General features: G+C 36.8%; 2 protein-coding genes across 3 annotated transcripts; both read right to left on the bottom strand.

Annotated features, from left to right (window-relative positions):
* Window positions 1–214: 214 nt before the first annotated feature.
* Window positions 215–1,651, bottom strand: LOC125802430 (CDK5 and ABL1 enzyme substrate 2-like). The gene is made up of 3 exons (XM_049480495.1): window positions 1,337–1,651; window positions 595–681; window positions 215–221 (listed from the first exon to the last, which is right to left on the bottom strand). Exons 1-3 carry the CDS (start codon window positions 1,564–1,566, stop codon window positions 215–217), a joined length of 324 nt encoding a protein of 107 aa, XP_049336452.1. The 5' UTR covers window positions 1,567–1,651.
* Window positions 1,652–2,671: 1,020 nt separating this feature from the next.
* rbbp8 (retinoblastoma binding protein 8) lies at window positions 2,672–17,524 on the bottom strand. 2 transcript variants are annotated; one of them, XM_049480646.1, is made up of 19 exons: window positions 17,436–17,524; window positions 16,189–16,346; window positions 15,636–15,678; window positions 15,041–15,136; window positions 13,814–13,917; window positions 12,925–12,997; window positions 12,683–12,837; window positions 11,546–11,677; window positions 11,266–11,336; window positions 10,722–10,801; window positions 10,285–10,567; window positions 6,538–6,652; window positions 6,372–6,442; window positions 6,171–6,264; window positions 5,581–5,784; window positions 4,822–4,882; window positions 4,648–4,729; window positions 3,849–3,990; window positions 2,672–3,005 (listed from the first exon to the last, which is right to left on the bottom strand). In XM_049480646.1, the coding sequence occupies exons 2-19, from the start codon at window positions 16,286–16,288 to the stop codon at window positions 2,914–2,916; spliced, it is 1,998 nt and encodes a 665-aa protein (XP_049336603.1). In that variant the 5' UTR covers window positions 16,289–16,346; window positions 17,436–17,524; the 3' UTR covers window positions 2,672–2,913. The 2 variants fall into 2 exon arrangements, with proteins under 2 accessions (XP_049336603.1, XP_007255929.3); XM_007255867.4 differs by having other exon boundaries at window positions 11,546–11,641.
* Between the last annotated feature and the right edge of the window lie 14 nt (window positions 17,525–17,538).

The following is a 17,538-nucleotide window of genomic DNA, read 5'->3' as shown; positions in this document are numbered from 1 at the left end:
TAAGACTGGTAAACGATGATGTGGAAAGAAAGACTCATCCTGTGGTCATGGTTTCAGAGGTAGGGTCAAATTACTGGCATGAATTAAGCAGAAAAAAACATAATGATAGAGATTGTTGCTGAAACTACTAAAATCAGGTTAAAATCTGTCCAACACTTTATTAAACAGTGGAAGAACAAAACTGCTGTGGAGAGTAATACATACCCCAACTGGCTCAAATCCTGATACGGCACCAGAGAAAACACACCGTAGAGAGCTCTTCTCACACTTATTAGCACTATCCTACAGAAATAACAGAAATAATAAATGCTTTCCTCCGGGTTCTCCGGTTTCCTCCCACAGTCCAAAGACGGCACGTTCAGACTAATTGGAACTTGGTTGAAATTGCCCCTTAGGTGTGTGTGTGTGAGTGAATGTGTCTGTGTGTCTGTCTGTGTCTGTCTGCCCTGCGATGGATTGGCGGCCTGTCCAGGGTGTATACTGCCTTTCGCCCGATGCCTGCTGGGATAGGCTCCAGCCCCCCCACCCCCCGTGACCCTTCACGGATAAAGCGGTTGACAATGAGATGAGATGAGATGAAATAATTCAGCCTACCTGCCATTCCGTGTGTCATGTTGTCTCATGTTTTTGATAAAGTGAACTTTCTTACAGCTCTTTGGTTCAGGAGAGCCTGCAGAACATCTGCTGAAAGACAGGAAGAAATATAAGGTTAATTTAGTTAGTTTTAATATATAATTTATATAATATATATATCATTTTTAATGATACTTTTGCCTGTGTTTATAAAATTCAATGTATTGAAAAAGTCTTTAGTCGTTTTTGTTTCATGTTAAAAAAGAACTTTAAAACCAGTCACACTTTACACATCCTTAAACTACTGTGTATAGTCTCCGAGTGGTCCAAAGTGCTGCCACTCTGGTCAGGAGATCGACGGAGCGAATCCTGTTCATGCAGCTTGCCAGGAATTAGTTTTTTAGCATAGAATTAGCAAAAACAAAAATTAGCTAAACGGTGGCTATGCTAACAGCATGAGGATACTGAGCACATTCTAGTGATTCTCCCAAATCTCCCAAACCAATAAGATGTAAGAATTAATTTAGGTAACAGGACTGAGTGTTGAGATTGAACTCCTCAGTCAGGAAACAAATGCTATTTATTTTGTATTACGTACTGTATTTTACTTTTTGCAATCAGGTCAATGTACAAGACACTATGCTTATTAATAAAATGTATTTTAAAGTTATTTCCTGTGCACGTTTACACGTCATTTCTTGGGGACAGAAATGGCACAGATTTGGTGGAATAACCCAGTAATTGAGAGAAGAGACATTCTGACCTCTGCATTTCCACAGCAAAATCCCTGCTGGGTCCAATCTCCATGCATGCATTATGGGATGTCTGTCTCAAGGCTCCAGAGCACTGAGGTACAGAGGAACATCCTGGTATAGCTGCTTCATCCATCAAACCTCCAGACTCCTCCCCAGCCTCTGCTGATGAGCTCTTTCTGGGTGTTCTGGGCTGGGTTTTCCGTGGTCGTCTTCGATGCTGGATCTGGACCGGCTCCATATCTGGACGCAGCTTGGTCTCCACTGTAATTTACTACAGGCTGGTTATGGAGAGAGATGCTGTTCAGGAAGCGGAGAGCAGCATGTCTGCGTCTCTGATCCATGATGAATGAGCTCAGTATGTGCTGTTAGTAGTGTTTAGTGTCAGCTGTCTCCACAATAAAAAGCTCTTAAACTGAAGAGTGCTTCAACCAGAGCGATGAAGAGCAGTCAGATGGCTGCTTTACTAACCTGTTCATACTGTGGAAACACTAAAGCCAGAACTTATTTAAAGAGTTGTAGTAACAGAATATAGTTTTGGTTTTAAATATGCATCTTAAATACACAAATACAGCCCCGTTACAACAAGGCAAGCAAACCTGGGGCCCACAGACAATGAATGGTTATGCATGTTTCATGTAAAATTTTTACGTATAGTTACACGTTTTTACCTAAACATTACAAATTATAGTGAAGGAGACCTCTGGAATATAATCAAGAGGAAGATGGATGATCACAAACCATCAAACCACCAAACTGAACTGCTTGAATTTTTACACCAGGAGTAAAGCAGCATAAAGTTATCCAAAAGCAGTGTGTAAGACTGGTGGAGGAGGAGAACATGATGCTAAACTGTGATTAAAAACCAGGGTTATTCCACCAAATGTTGATTATTTCTGAACTCTTAAAACTTTATGAATATGAACTTGTTGTTTTCTTTGCATTATTTGAGGTCTGAAAGTTCTGCATCTTTTTTGTTATTTCAGACATTTCTCATTTTCTGTAAATAAATGCTCTAAATGAGAATATTTTTATTTGGAATTTGGGAGAAATGTTGTCTGTAGTTTATAGAATAAAACAGCAATGTTCATTATACTCAAACTCAACTTTTTTTTAGTCTGCTCTATTATACTATTTATATTCTATATATACTACTATTTATATTGACAGGGAATGTATAATAAGTGCACAATAACAATTGACAAGCTAAAAGCAAATTGTCATTTTTATTATTTTTTATAAGTATATTTATTAGTGTTTAATTCAAAAGCCTTAAAAACCTGTATTTATGGGAATGTACACATTTCATTGAAACTTAAATCATACAAATACAGGTATATACTGTGTTCATTTTATTCAGCTTTATTTATCAAAAACATTTTTCTTCAATATTAAAAAAAAAAAATAAAACTCAGAAATTATACGGTACAAACAAACAAAATTGACTAATGTCTTACTAATAAAACAATTACACTTTGTTTTGACAGCAGAATTATTGATGTTTAAATGATTATTTAAATATATCTAAAGGTGTGATTTTCACTACACAGGGTTATGAAGACTCTGTTCATCACTGTGAAGTCTTGTGTCACGTCTGTGACGTCTTTGGTGAGAACGTAGCGAGGTACGGTCTCCTTCTCCTCATACGTGGATCTGCCTGGTCGTCATCTTTAATGTATCCTGATGAAAAGCATTATATAGTTAGTTTGCAGAGGACTGTTTCCATATAGACTGTAGCACAGAGGCATGTGTACCCATCATGCAGTGTAGTGGAGAAGAAGAAAAATATACAAAACACTGGCTTTCAACAATAGCCTGCAACTACTAGTTTTATTTTAATCTGATTATTAAAGTTGTTGGCATCTAATTGATAATTGACTAGTTTGGTCTGTATTTTTATACACATAAGTACAGTTGCTACCCTCTAATGTGGGGCAGTAAGTAAACCATAACCATGAAAACAAAAAGCACCATTAAAAGGACCCTAAACCCCCTGATTTTAGCTGAGTCCACCCTCAGTTAAAATTTGGAAAAGGTTATATAAAAAAATAATAATAAATAAATAAATAAATAGGAGGGGTAGCACTGGGTGATGTATGGGTTTAGGGGCGGAGCATAAGAAAGAGAAAAGTACATAGACACATGATCCTCGCCTATAGCACAGATGAACCTATAAAGGCAGAAATGACCGTAATCAAAGCATTTTGTTTAACATGTTAGGAAAGCAGGTCTAATATGTTTCATTACTTCAAATGAACACATTTCAGCTATTAATAAAAAAATAAAAAAATAGGGTTTAGTGCCTCTTTAAGCTGAATGCATTTTGGTGCCATGGGTGAAAGAGACTCGCAGTGAGTTTAATGTAAGTTAATTCTATTTTTTTAGTTTTCATAGTTTTTTAGTGTAATTGTGTTTATTTTTATTAATAAAAAATTAATCAACAGGTTAATCAAAACAAAATGCCAAACATTTTCAAAATAATCATTAATTTTAAATAAAATAAAATATTTCAGGAGTATGTACCTCTCTCTTTGCAGGTCTGAGTGGAAGGGAATCCCACCTCCCAGAAGTTCTCTGGTGTGGACGGGGGAATGTACCGGAAACGATGCCGAGAACAAGACGACAGTTTCTTTCTCCTCTCCGCCTCCGGCAGATCAGCGTAATACTGAAACCATTACAGACACACTTTTATTAGATACGGCTTTAGGAACAACAAAAGCATTCGTAATCTAAACTGATCCAGGAATGCAAATATAAACAGTGTGGAATGTGCATGTGCAAACTCTGTGCAGAAATGGTGAATTATTAACAATTTGTATAATATTGTTATATATTTGCCGAATATCTGACAAATACATAAAGCAATAAGCAATGTTTCGGAGAAAGCATGAAATAATACAACTCTTGACAGAAGTAGGATGTTTTTGCTTAATTTGCACATAAATGTTTAATTACCGTAAGCAACTTGATATAGGTCACAATAACTACAGGAATAACTATAGGAGTACAAAACAATCCCAGTGGTAGCAGGGTTTTCTTTACTTATGATTTTATTTTGACCAAATTAAAACGAACAAACCCTGATATTATAATGGGCTAATATAAAGCCTATATCATAATAATCTAAATAAATATTACAAACATAACTGCAATAAAAGAATATCAAATAACACAAAAACAAAGAGTGAATGTGTATATACACGAGAAAAACAATACATTTATTTTATTATTTTATTTTATTTTATTCTATTTTATTTTCTCTTATATTTAACTTATTTTAATAATTTCTGGAAATGCAGTTTTGTTCACCTCATGTACTTACTATCTCACACTCTTTGCACGTGTGGCCGTGAAGCTTCCTTCGCTCGTCTTTCTTTCGCACAACTTCAACACGTGCAATAGACCTGTTCATAACACGCAGAACAGAGCAGAGGAATGAAGTTAAACACATTGAACGATTTTACTGAACTCTTATTATATAAGAAATATATCTCACTTCTCAGCAGCATCTCCAGGGGACTCGTCTCCTGCTCGTTTTAAAGCTGTACAGAACTTTCCTGCGGGAAAAAAAAAAAGAAAAAAAAAAAAAGAGAGAAACCACTTAAAAATGATGAGTTTCTCTGATTTTACCAAATATAAAACCTCTGGAATATAATCAAGAGGAAGATGGATGATCACAAACCATCAAACCACCAAACTGAACTGCTTGAATTTTTACACCAGGAGTAAAGCAGCATAAAGTTATCCAAAAGCAGTGTGTAAGACTGGTGGATGCATAAAACTGTGATTAAAAACCAACCAGGATTATTCCACCATATATTGATTATTTCTGAACTCTTAAAACTTTATGAATATGAACTTGTTTTCTTTGCATTATTTGAGGTCTGAAAGCTCTGCATCTTTTCTGTTATTTTCTGTAAATAAATGCTCTAAATGAGAATATTTTAATGTGGAATTTGGGAGAAATGTTGTCTGTAGTTTATAGAATAAAACAACAATGTTCATTTTACTTAAACATAAACCTATAAATAGCAAAATCAGAGAAACTAAATCAGAAACTGAAGTGGTCTATGGAAATTGAAGTTTTCTCTTTGGTTGGGGTTATTTAGGAACCACTACTTGTTAATTGATCGCAATTGAATTAAACATGGTTAATTATTCACGATACTGATTTGTTGTCATATGGTCCAGTACTAGTTACTCTCTCATAACTTATTTTAAAGAAAATGAAAAGCATAGAGAATAGAGCATAAACCTTCTATATCTTGTTTCTCCCTCCCATGTTTTTCCTCTTCTTCCTTGTGTTCTTCATCTTGGTACTCCTCCTCCTCCTCTTCATCCTGATGAGAGCAGTCATGTTCTAATTCAGACATCTCATCTTGTGGGCAGGACTCGTACTCCCCTTCACCAGTGGTATCAAAAATGTTCGCCAGGCTGTCGTTAGCCTTCAGCCCAATTCCTGTGAAAACAAGAGAAAAGAGTTTGGGGTTTCTGGATCTTTTTGTTAGAGTTAGTCTGAATTTTCTGACTACTTAAGTGCCCCTAAATGTCCCTAAATGAAGAGCACTGTGGTTGGTGAATCCCCATGTCAGTCAACTGTGGAGCTTCAAAAGGGGCAAGGGTAACCAGGGAAATTGCACATTGGAGGAACTGTGATTTAAGAAGAGAATATGTGGGCAGGCCTCAAGAAAAACAAATTCATACAACAGCATGTTAGTCTGGAGCCCTGTTTTTACATTAATTCAAATGCAACAGATTAAACAAGTAAACCCAAACAAGTAAAAATAAATAAATAAAGGAAAAATTAGTAAATGTTTGACACACAGAAAATGCTGAAAATGGTACCTGGGATACTCTCACTCCGCTTTCGGCTGTGCATCAGCATACTATGGCTCACAAACGTGCAGTCCATGTCCACAGTATCTGCCTGTACTTTGGGCTGAGCAAACAGAAGAAAAAATATTATACACTATGCCCATAGGCTGATTTATTTCCATAATTAAATATAAAGGAAAAACACAGTATATAACAGCTGTATCTCATTACCTCTGGATGAGGGGAGCTATCTGCACCGTACTGAGACAGAGCAGCTCCTGGGTCTACACTCCAGTTCTGATCTAAAACAAACAAATATTACTTAGTTTAACTGCTTAGCTGTGCTTTGCTTTCATTCATGTAATAAACTGCATCACACACAGCAGTAAAAACATACCAGAAGGGCTGCAGTTCAGGTTGAGGATGGGGTTCTTGTGTGTGGAGTGATGAGCAGGTTTAGCTTCTTCTGTCTGCCAACTTTTCATCTCGCCTGGTACCTTAAAAATCGGTTTCTGTAATAAAGAACATATTCTAATCAACATAAAAACACCAAAACAGAGATGTTAAGTTGATAGAACATTAAAAACAATGCTAATTATGGAGGGGTGGAGGAAATGTACATTTTTAAGCCCTATCCGACCTTGTATGTCTTTTTCTCAGACGTCCTCTGAGATAATAAATTACAGGCTGAATTATCTACTGTTTTTCTCTGAACTCCGTGCTCCTCCGCTAATTTTAGTCCTGTCTGGACGCACATCTCTGAGTTTCGTCTCCTCCCCTTTAATAAAATAGATATTTGTCCACTGCCGCACACAGTAATTACACTTTGGACGTGCCACAGTTTTCACAGAGATCCACGTTAAAAAAACACAACAGGGAGTGGAAATGGAGGAGCTACTGAACGGCGTGATTTCATGTGACGGAGAAAGCCTTGAAAAAACTCACTGGTCTCTCTCTCTCTCGCTCTCCTTCTCTAACTTTTTCTATCTCTCTCTAATGCTCTCTCACTTTCTTTTTTTCTATCTCTCTCTCTCAACTCCATCTCTCTCTGACTCTTTTTTATCTCTATATCTCTCTAGAGAACTCCATCTCTCTCCCTCTTTGTCTATCCTTCTTTGTCTCGCTCTCTCATTCTATCTCTTTCTATTTCTCTAAATAGCTCTCACATTTCCTCTTTCTAAGACAGGTTAGAATATGCAGCTACACTGTACATTAGGGGTGGGAATCTTTTACTATCTCACGATTCGATTCGATTCCGATTTTGGGGGCCACGATTCGATTCAAAATCGATTTTTGATTCAAAACGATTTGATTTATAAAAATTTATTGAAAACTTATTGAAAAAAAAGCCTCCAAAATATACACTGGTCCTGGAGAAGGTAATGTGTTACAAAAACAATAAAATGTGCAGGAATGTGGGTCTTCAGTGACAGAGGAATCACTGGGATATCACAATGACGTTAATGAACAATAAATAAATAATAAATAACACTGCTTTATTACCAGGCTACTAGCGGTGGTGTGTAGGTGACGCTGCTGGGCTGATGTGATGATAGCAGTGGAGCGCTAAAGTTCAGGAGCAGCTGCTGATTAACTAGTTAATTTAAGGTCGTTGTATTTCTTCAGAAAGGGAGCAGGAGGTGGAGAAATTAATTCATATTGTCCATTCCTTAATTCCTCTGTGATGGGGAGCTGAAATTAGCTCTGATTAGCTTATTGTTATTTTTCCGTTCCGCCTTAAATGCTGCAGCCCGCTGCCACCTGTAGCGTTATTTAAGGTGGAACTGGAAAGTTAGCTAGTTAGCTAGCTAACAGTTACTGAAACTAACTACTAGCGATCTTTTTTATGCTTGTTATGAAGCATTCTGCCATAAAACATTAAAACTACACGTTAATCTAAGGTAATATAGTGCTTGTTCTGCCATCTTACCGGTGATTCTCATACACCTACGCTCTGTGTGGGTCTGACGGTAAGTTCAAACTGCAGCGGCCACGGTCGCTTTGGGCAGTGGGAGGCGGAGCGAAAAACGCTTCGTGCCGCTGCAGTGTGAACTTACCGTGAGGGGTAGGGCCAAGGGAAGAAATGGGATTGGACCTTAGAATCGATTTTGGGACATTTTAAATCGATTCTGAATCGTAGTAAATGAGAATCAAGATTCTTATGTGAATCGATTTTTTGGCACACCTCTACTGTACATATCTCTATTATCATTTATATCATTATATACACTACCGTTCAAAAGTTTGGGGTCACTCAAACAATTTTGTGTTTTCCATGAAAAGTCACACTTATTCACCACCATACGTTGTGAAATGAATAGAAAATAGAGTCAAGACATTGACAAGGTTAGAAATAATGATTTGTATTTGAAATAACATTGTTTTTACATCAAACTTTGCTTTCATCAAAGAATCCTCCATTTGCAGCAATTACAGCATTGCACACCTTTGGCATTCTAGCTGTTAATTTGTTGAGGTAAGCTGGAGAAATTGCACCCCACGCTTCTAGAAGCAGCTCCCACAAGTTGGATTGGTTGGATGGGCACTTCTGGCGTACCATACGGTCAAGCTGCTCCCACAACAGCTCAATGGGGTTCAGATCTGGTGACTGCGCTGGCCACTCCATTACCAATAGAATACCAGCTGCCTGCTTCTGCTGTTAATAGTTCTTGCACAATTTGGAGGTGTGTTTAGGGTCATTGTCCTGTTGTAGGACGAAATTGGCTCCGATCAGGCGCTGTCCACTGGGTATGGCATGGCGATGCAAAATGGAGTGATAGCCTTCCTTATTCAGAATCCCTTTTACCCTGTACAAATCTCCCACCTTACCAGCACCAAAGCAGCCCCAGACCATCACATTACCTCCACCATGCTTAACAGATGGCGTCAGGCATTCTTCCAGCATCTTTTCATTTGTTCTGCATCTCACAAACGTTCTTCTTTGTGATCCAAACACCTCAAACTTGGATTCATCCGTCCACAACACTTTTTCCAGTCTTCCTCTGTCCAATGTCTGTGTTCTTTTGCCCATCTTAATCTTTTTCTTTTATTAGCCAGTCTCAGATATGGCTTTTTCTTTGCCACTCTGCCCTGAAGCCCAAAATCCCGCAGCCGCCTCTTCACTGTAGATGTTGACACTGGTGTTTTGCGGGTACTATTTAATGAAGATGCCAGTTGGGGACCTGTGAGGCGTCTGTTTCTCAAACTAGAGACTCTAATGTACTTATCTTCTTGCTTAGTTGTGCAACGCGGCCTCCCACTTCTTTTTCTACTCTGGTTAGAGCCTGTTTGTGCTGTCCTCTGAAGGGAGTAGTACACACCGTTGTAGGAAATCTTCAATTTCTTAGCAATTTCTCGCATGGAATAGCCTTCATTTCTAAGAACAAGAATAGATTGTCGAGTTTCAGATGAAAGTTCTCTTTTTCTGGCCATTTTGAGCGTTTAATTGACCCCACAAATGTGATGCTCCAGAAACTCAATCTGCTCAAAGGAAGGTCAGTTTTGTAGCTTCTGTAATGAGCTAGACTGTTTTCAGGTGTGTGAACATGATTGCACAAGGGTTTTCTAATCATCAATTAGCCTTCTGAGCCAATGAGCAAACACATTGTACCATTAGAACACTGGAGTGATAGTTGCTGGAAATGGGCCTCTATACACCTATGTAGATATTGCACCAAAACCAGACATTTGCAGCTAGAATAGTCATTTACCACATTAGCAATGTACAGAGTGTATTTGTTTAAAGTTAGGACTAGTTTAAAGTTATCTTCATTGAAAAGTACAGTGCTTTTCCTTCAAAAATAAGGACGTTTCAATGTGACCCCAAACTTTTGAACGGTAGTGTATATATCATTTGAAGCACATATAGATATAGTGTTAAAGGGTCTATTAAATTGATTTATTATGAGATCATTACATCATTACAGATACTTTATTTTAAAGATACCAAATAGTCATGCAGAGAGGAAAATGAAATCCTGTATAGAAGAAAAAGATGCATCAAGATGCTCGATAACTGGTTTATAATCGCATCGCAGACATTATTCTGAATCGTAATCAAATTGAATCATACGGTGCCCAGAGATTCCCACCCCTCCTCTATCTCTGTGCGTTCTGACTCTCAGACCACCCTACACAAACTCACCTGCAGATCTGCAGGCTTTTTCCACTCATGGTTCCTCCTGATTTCCTGTTCTCTGTCTCTCAGGCTGCTGTCAGAAGGAGGAGAGGTCTCCATCTGCTTTCCTTTCCCTCCTTCAGAGGGGGAAGATCCAGCTCTGCTGATGTTGTATGAAGAAGAGGACAGATGTTGAAGAGGAATACGACTTGAGGCCTGCTGTTTCTGCTCCTTAGCAGCACTGGATGGAGGATCATGGGATTGAGGGACGATGCTACTTGCATAACCTGCATCAGAGGATAATGATAATCTGGGACAAAAAAAGAAAAAAAAATCTAATAAATAAACAAACAAATGTAGAGGTTATAAAATCTGTAGGTTTTCACTGAATGTCTATTAAAAAGCTTGATACTGGTAATATATGACCGTGTGGAATTTGTGAAAAAGTGAAAAAGTTCTCTTACACAGTGGAATCCTCTTCTTTCCATCCTTGTTTGGATACAGCATGTAGTAAAGTATGAGAAATATCATCATCTTCAGAGTCCTGAAGGGAAATGATTAAATAAAAGGTGATTTTGAAGAAAACTTTTTGCCAGTAAAAAGAAAAAGTAGATAAAGGACCCTATTTCAGTGATCTATGGGCGAGCCACCAACTGCGCACTGCACAGCGTGATTTAGGGCGTGTCGGTGTGTCTTTGGTATCATAAAAGTACGCCTTGAGCAGTTAAAAAATTGAAAAAGGCATGTAATATAAAATAAACCAATCAGCGCATCATTTGCTCATCATTCCCTTTAAGAGTGAGCCCAGGTGAGCTCTGATTTTGGCGGATTGCTATTTTAATGGTGCAGAGCTTTTGCGTTCCTCAGCAGAGGAAAATGATTTTTTTAGTTTTTTCATTTACAGGAACAGCAATGTTATACACTGAAAACAAATGTTCTAATAATCATTTAAGCAGAATAATGTCCCAAAGGTTTAACAGCAACTAGAAACAACAATGTCTGACATACCTGTTCAGCAGACATGTCTAACTGACACGTTTCTGCAACCACAGTTCTCCCACCGATCCTGCGATTTTCCTCTGAAATACACAGATTAGACATAAAGTTTATGGATTTTTTAATTTATATAGGGATTTTAAAATGAAACAATCTATGAAAAAAACGACCTTAACCATTCATTAAATATTCTATATTTTTCTCTGTTTATCCTTTTTCTTTACCTCCTGTGTGTAAAAACACACGGCATGGAAGGAGGAGCTTATGTTTCATCACTTTAACATTTACTTACTTCTATAACATAGTTCATCCAGATCACACGTCTCCGGCACCAGCGTTGCTCTGCGACTGATGTTCGACTGTAAAGATGATTCTCTCCTCTGAACATCTGTAGAGCGTAATTTCTGAGGGTCAGTGTATGAACCTTTGTATTTCAGATGGGAACAGATGCAAACACACATTTTAACATGTTTAAAAGGTCTGTAAATCTGTTAACTTCAAAAAAATTTCTTAACAGAAAATTCTTGGCTTAGATGTTTTACAAGAATTAATGTTTTCCTAATTAGAGGGCCCTATAAAATCTGTTTAGGTTCTTGGCAAATTGAATTTTTTCCATCACATTTTAGATTTTTCAGGATTACATTCACTGAAAACATATTTTAAACTTATTAATTTTAGCTGAGGAGCCAATAATTGTTTTAGACTTAAAAGCTCCCTCTAATGAACATCACTCAATAACAGATAATGTCTGCAAATGCTGTATATCTCTTAAAACAATAGACAAAACTTTACAGATTAATGCAGACATTTATTCACCTAAAAATGACAAAACTATTATAGAATACACTTCCACATGCCTGAGGTTACAGCAGATTCTAGGCTACTCAAATATGTATTTAAGAGTAACTACACTAAGCTAAGTAAACAAAACTATAATAAGTAAATATTTTTTTAAGTCAAACGATTACTTGGTGTTGATCTCTCCTAAAAAAGTGTTCATTTGGGAGAGAAAGGTGCTTCCATTTATTTAAAATAAGCTTAGATTCCCTAATTTCTCCAGCAGTGCTAGCCAGGGTTAGCAGCAGGATACAGGCCGATAATACTCCCCTTTGAAAGAGGAATTAGCAATAGTGGCTATTGCTAATGCTGCTCCAGCCTTAGTGCTGGAGAAACTTTACTGAATCTCTGTATAACTCTGTACTTCAGTGGAGTGTCTTTACTGCTCCTTAATACCTGACTGATAGAATTCATACATAAGGAGCACCGGATTATAAGGAGCTCTGATGATTTTCGAGAAAATTAAAGGATTTTAAGTGCAGCTTATAGTGTGAAACATACAGTAAGTAGTTTGGACATTATACTAAACAACACTGAGTAAACGAGTGATAAGCCAGAAGGTGGAATTGTTCATATATTTTGCAGGTCTAACCAGGTAGTGGCTGTGAACGAGGCTGCTCAGCATAGCGAACGTGGCTCTGATCTCTCTTGCGCTTCAACTTGCTGACCACAGGAAATGACATAGGCTGGAGGGGAGAGTCTGGGATCATGCCTTCCTCTGGTTCGGAGAAGGACGTCTGCTGTAAACTACAACACACACAAACACACAAACTCAAACTAAAAACCTGTACTTCTGTGAACCAGGTGAGGTGTGTATCTGTCCATTCCACTCACCCGTGTGTCCGCATCAGCTCCAGCTCATCACTGAGCCTTCTGTTCTCTTCTTTAAGAGTTTGTCTCTCAGCCTCTAGAGAATAAAATAGCAAAAGAATATTTTTCACACTATAATGGGCATTATGAGGCACTAGTAAGGAACAGGGGTGTCGCCATGTTTTCCTTCTAATTCAGCAGGTCTTACTGCTGGGTGGTGTTGGGGGTTATCTTAACTAAGTTAGGTAAAGCTAAGTTAAGAAAACAAAACTGTAATTCTTAAAAAAAAGTGCTGGATGTTAATCTACACAGATTTCTTTTCTGAAAACTGTTTATTTGGGTGAGTAAAGCGCTTCAGTTTACTTAAAATAAGCTTAGATTTCCAGATTTACACTAAGGCGGGGTGCAGCAGCATTAGCATTAGCTGCTAACCGCTAGCATTAGCCACTACGCTGAGTGTTTTGGTAAGTCAGGGTGATATCAGCCAGCGGTTCGTCCCATGTAGCTTGTTTTAACATAGAAAACGCACAGACTACAGTCTGATATGCTCACCTCTGAACAACAAAAGAGCTAGCGCTTAGCATGGTTTGCAGCTAATGCTGCTCCAGCCTTAGTGCTTGAGAACTTCAATGAAACTCCTGTATAGCTCTGTACTTCAGCAGAGTGGCTTTACTGCTCCTTAATACCTGACTGATAGAATTATAAGGCACCCTGGGGCTTTTAAATTGAAGCCAAACATTTTTGATAACAGGTCAGAACACAAGCATCATACAGCCATACAACCTACTCTACACAATACATTACACTGACACATCAATTTAATTCGAATTAAACTAGCTCTGGCTGTAAAACAACAATATTATTATTCTAACATTTAGTTAATTTAAATGTATGGTAATGTGAATATACTTACTGAGTTCATTGATGAGTGATGCATCTTGGTTTTCAACCTCAACTTGTGCTTTTTTTGCCTGTTTTTCTCTTTCCTTGCAGTGATCACAGGGTCCAGACTGTAATCTAGTAAAATATGTTTATTATAATTAAGGGAAGAAAGCATACACACAGTCGCACAGAGAGTACAGGATGGCCTGTATGTAAAGGGTGAAGCATGCTCACAGCGGACGAATATAAACAAACGTAATGTGGAACCATATTTTGCGAATTTTAACCGTAAGCTGTAAATCTAAAGCAAGAAATGTGTGGATTTGCACAGTATTGTGTGAACTGTAGTGGATTTACAAGCATCACTACGATAACTTTAGTGTTGTGGTCCCCCTTTCTCTCTCTCTCTCTCACATACGTTTGTTTTTTTAATTAAGTCTTTATTTAGTCTGTAAGTTGGTTATTTTTTTAAGAGTAAAATAGCACAAATGCTTCTTTAAAAACATATTTTCTTTAAGTCTGGAAGATTTTTTTTAATAATGCCTTTTAATTTACAAACTTTAATTGTTTATTAAGCTTTTTTCATAAAACAGAAATATCAGTCCCACTGATTTAACAATTGTCTCCAATAACTGTGTAATTAAACATTAACAATCCATGTAATAATATAGTAACTACTGGTGAATACGAACGGTTACATGCGTATCAGTGTCAGTTAGACATAGCAGAATATGTTGTCCATCTTCCCATAATTAAATATGAATTATTATTTTTATTACTTTTTATTACTCACTGTAAAAAAAATAAAGAAATAAATGCATTTTGGTCAGTTTGCATTCTATTAAATTCTAATCATGAATTTATAGCGGATCAGGTGAGGACGATATATAGACTTTATTTAATCACTACATATTATTAAAGCGAAATATATAAATGCTTTAATATATAAATAAAATAAGACACTTCCAGGCACTCTTTAAATACTAAATAATATATAAAATTGACACTGTGCAGCATAATTCAAATCAGTATCTGAATAGTTGTTTATGAAGTTTTAATTTTACACTTCAGGACATGAAAATTTTACAATAGTTTATTCATAGATTATTATTATTAGACAAATCCATGTGAACTAATTTGCATAATCATTTTGATTTAAGGCTTTTTCTGTAATTAAGTTACATGCATAAAGTATAATACATGATAAATGAAGTTTACATCTGGGAATATTCAATCCTAGAGAAGTAAAGAGAAATACCTCTCTTTGAGGAGTCTGATAGATTCCTGCAGGGCTTTCTGCTGCTCTCGTAGCTGCTGATTTTTATTGTAGAATTCCTCCAGTTTTTGTGCGTCGCTTATAAAGAAAACAAGCAGCACAAATATCACTGACAGAACACTGCAGGTACTGCTTTAACCCTTTCAGACCCTGCATTCATTACAATGGACATCTTGTATTTTCTTTATTTTTACACATAAGACTATTAACACAGTTTGAACACTGTCTGCCCTCTGTACTGAAAAAAGAACAGTAGCACTAAAGCCATTGAGGCAAAGTAAGAGCTAATTTTTACTAATGTAATTTAGAACATTTTTAATGTTTAATTTTAATTTTACTGTTTAAGAATGGTTTATGAAGTAAAAAGGTCAATGTGAAATAAAAAAAAAATACACACAAACTTCCAATGTAATGAAAATAAAAATCAATTATTAAATAATTTTGTTAATTCGCTGTATAGATTAATTTGCTATATAGATTTTATAGTAAAAAAACATCACTGTAGTTAAAACAGGTCTGAAAGGGTTAAAACAGCTTAAAACACAGTAAACAAGAAAGGGCCAAAAACTCTACTTACAGACAACGCTCCTTCTTCAGCTTGGTCACCTTTGACTGCAGACCTACAAAAAAACATTTGGAGTCTCTTAAAATCCAGAAGTGTCAGATACTGCTATTTTTTTTACATATGTAACACTGACAGGCTGTGTGTTAGTAAAACCCTGAGATGCTTTTATGTCTACATTTGGAAAATATATGTATTTATTTAGCATTGTCGAGTAGCGCAGTGATACACCAGCTCACAGACACCTCAAACTGACCAGATTGCATGAATCTGTGTGCACTCTGCGGTGCATGACAATTTGCTGCAAAGTTCAGCTTTTAGTGGCAGCTGCTAGTTTTAGTATAGTACTACCACTGACTCACTTACTAGGTTCAAACAAATTAACCAATTAAAACACATTTAGCTTTTAACCAACTGTATACAAACAATCAAATGAACAGTTTCTGCTGAGAAATTTGTTTTTACATTTATTGTTTAATATAGGAACATAATCACTGCTGCCCAGCATTACTGTAGTATTAACGCTATTAAAATGTAAATTGTTGTGCAAGCTCTCCAGAGACAGTACCTTGTACTACAGTATCATGGCACTCCCTGAGGCGGCTCAGTAGATCCTGAAAGAGCTCTTCATTATTGCCAGAGGTGCCACTGAACTGAGGACTGGTCATTGTCGTTTAGTCCACCAAGCTACCTCATCACATGCCGAACAGCCAACATGCACACTCTCTGTTGAGACAGAAATAGCAGTTAAATTAACCGGTGTGAAAAAATCTGAACGTGAGATATGAATATTAATAATGTTTCTGTTAAATTTTATAGTTTTAAGTTCATACTTATTTTAACTTGGAGCTTTACATTAGGTGATTTTGGTTGAAAACAACATTAACATAGAAAGTAAATACAAAAAAATGCAACAAAAAAAATCAATATACATAATATGCTCCAAATACATCTTTTTTTAATCATATCCTATATGCGGCCACCTTGACAACAAACCACCTCCACACATGTTCTTTTGATGAAATCCTGCAAATAAAATCCTGACTAAACTAGAAATGCTCTGTAAAGAAGAATGGTCCAAAATACCTTCAACCAGACGCTTCAACAAGACTCTCATTGGAAGCTTTATGAAGCATTTAGAGGCTGTTATTTTATTTCTGCAAAAGCAAGATCTACTAAATATTAATGTATTTCTTCTGTTGGTGCCCAAATTTATTCACCTGTCTGATTAGATTAAATAATAATTGCAGACTTTCTGTAAATCCTATAAACTTAATTTTACTTCTCAAATATCACTGCGTTTCTCTGCTATATTATATATTTAAACACAATTGCTGAACTGAAAACAACCAATGATTTATAAGGGAAACTGTTTTTAATTCCACTGTAACGAGCTAGTTATTTAGCTAGTTAGCTTAACTAGGTTTACAAACATAAGCTTAGCTATTTAGCTTAGCTATCTGTATAAAGTCTAAAACTACAGCTACAGACAGTTTAAAAACACAGTTATTTTAGCTATAACTCGGAAAGTCGAAGCTCACTAAAAACCCTATGTGTTTTCCACTAATAAATACTAACGTAGTTACGTGTTTGTGTGTGTTTATCTCGTAAAAACGATTCATAAATCCGAAACTGCATTAAAACCAACAACCCAAACAAACAAAAAGACAGACTTTACGCACGTTTTTAAACAGAACCTGCGGGCTAACCTAAATAACACGCGTAACAGAGTCTTACCTATATCTGCTTGAGTCTAAAACACACATAATTTTACACATAAATCCTAAAAACAGCAGGAAAACGTTAAATTCTTACCCAGCTGTTCCCAAACACACAAACGAACAGCCCGCCAGACCTGAAGCCCGTCTGACCCGGCAGCAGAACAGCGCCCCCAGCGGCCGGACGGAAACACTTCACC

This window comes from Astyanax mexicanus, chromosome 6, assembly GCF_023375975.1.
Source record: "Astyanax mexicanus isolate ESR-SI-001 chromosome 6, AstMex3_surface, whole genome shotgun sequence".
Lineage (NCBI taxonomy): Eukaryota > Metazoa > Chordata > Actinopteri > Characiformes > Acestrorhamphidae > Astyanax > Astyanax mexicanus.
Note: the sequence above shows the minus strand (reverse complement) of the source record. Positions and strands in the feature narration are given on the sequence as shown.

Coding starts and splice junctions, on each gene's coding strand:
- LOC125802430 (XM_049480495.1), bottom strand. CDS start 1,566: ATGGAGCCGGTCCAGATCCAGCATCGAAGACGACCACGGAAAACCCAG. Junction 682..1,336: donor TTTGCTGTGGAAATGCAGAG/GTCAGAATGTCT, acceptor GTCTTTCAGCAG/ATGTTCTGCAGGCTCTCCTG.
- rbbp8 (XM_049480646.1), bottom strand. CDS start 16,288: ATGACCAGTCCTCAGTTCAGTGGCACCTCTGGCAATAATGAAGAGCTC. Junction 6,443..6,537: donor CCTGAACTGCAGCCCTTCTG/GTATGTTTTTAC, acceptor TGTTTGTTTTAG/ATCAGAACTGGAGTGTAGAC. Junction 3,991..4,647: donor CGTGCAAAGAGTGTGAGATA/GTAAGTACATGA, acceptor TAATGGTTTCAG/TATTACGCTGATCTGCCGGA.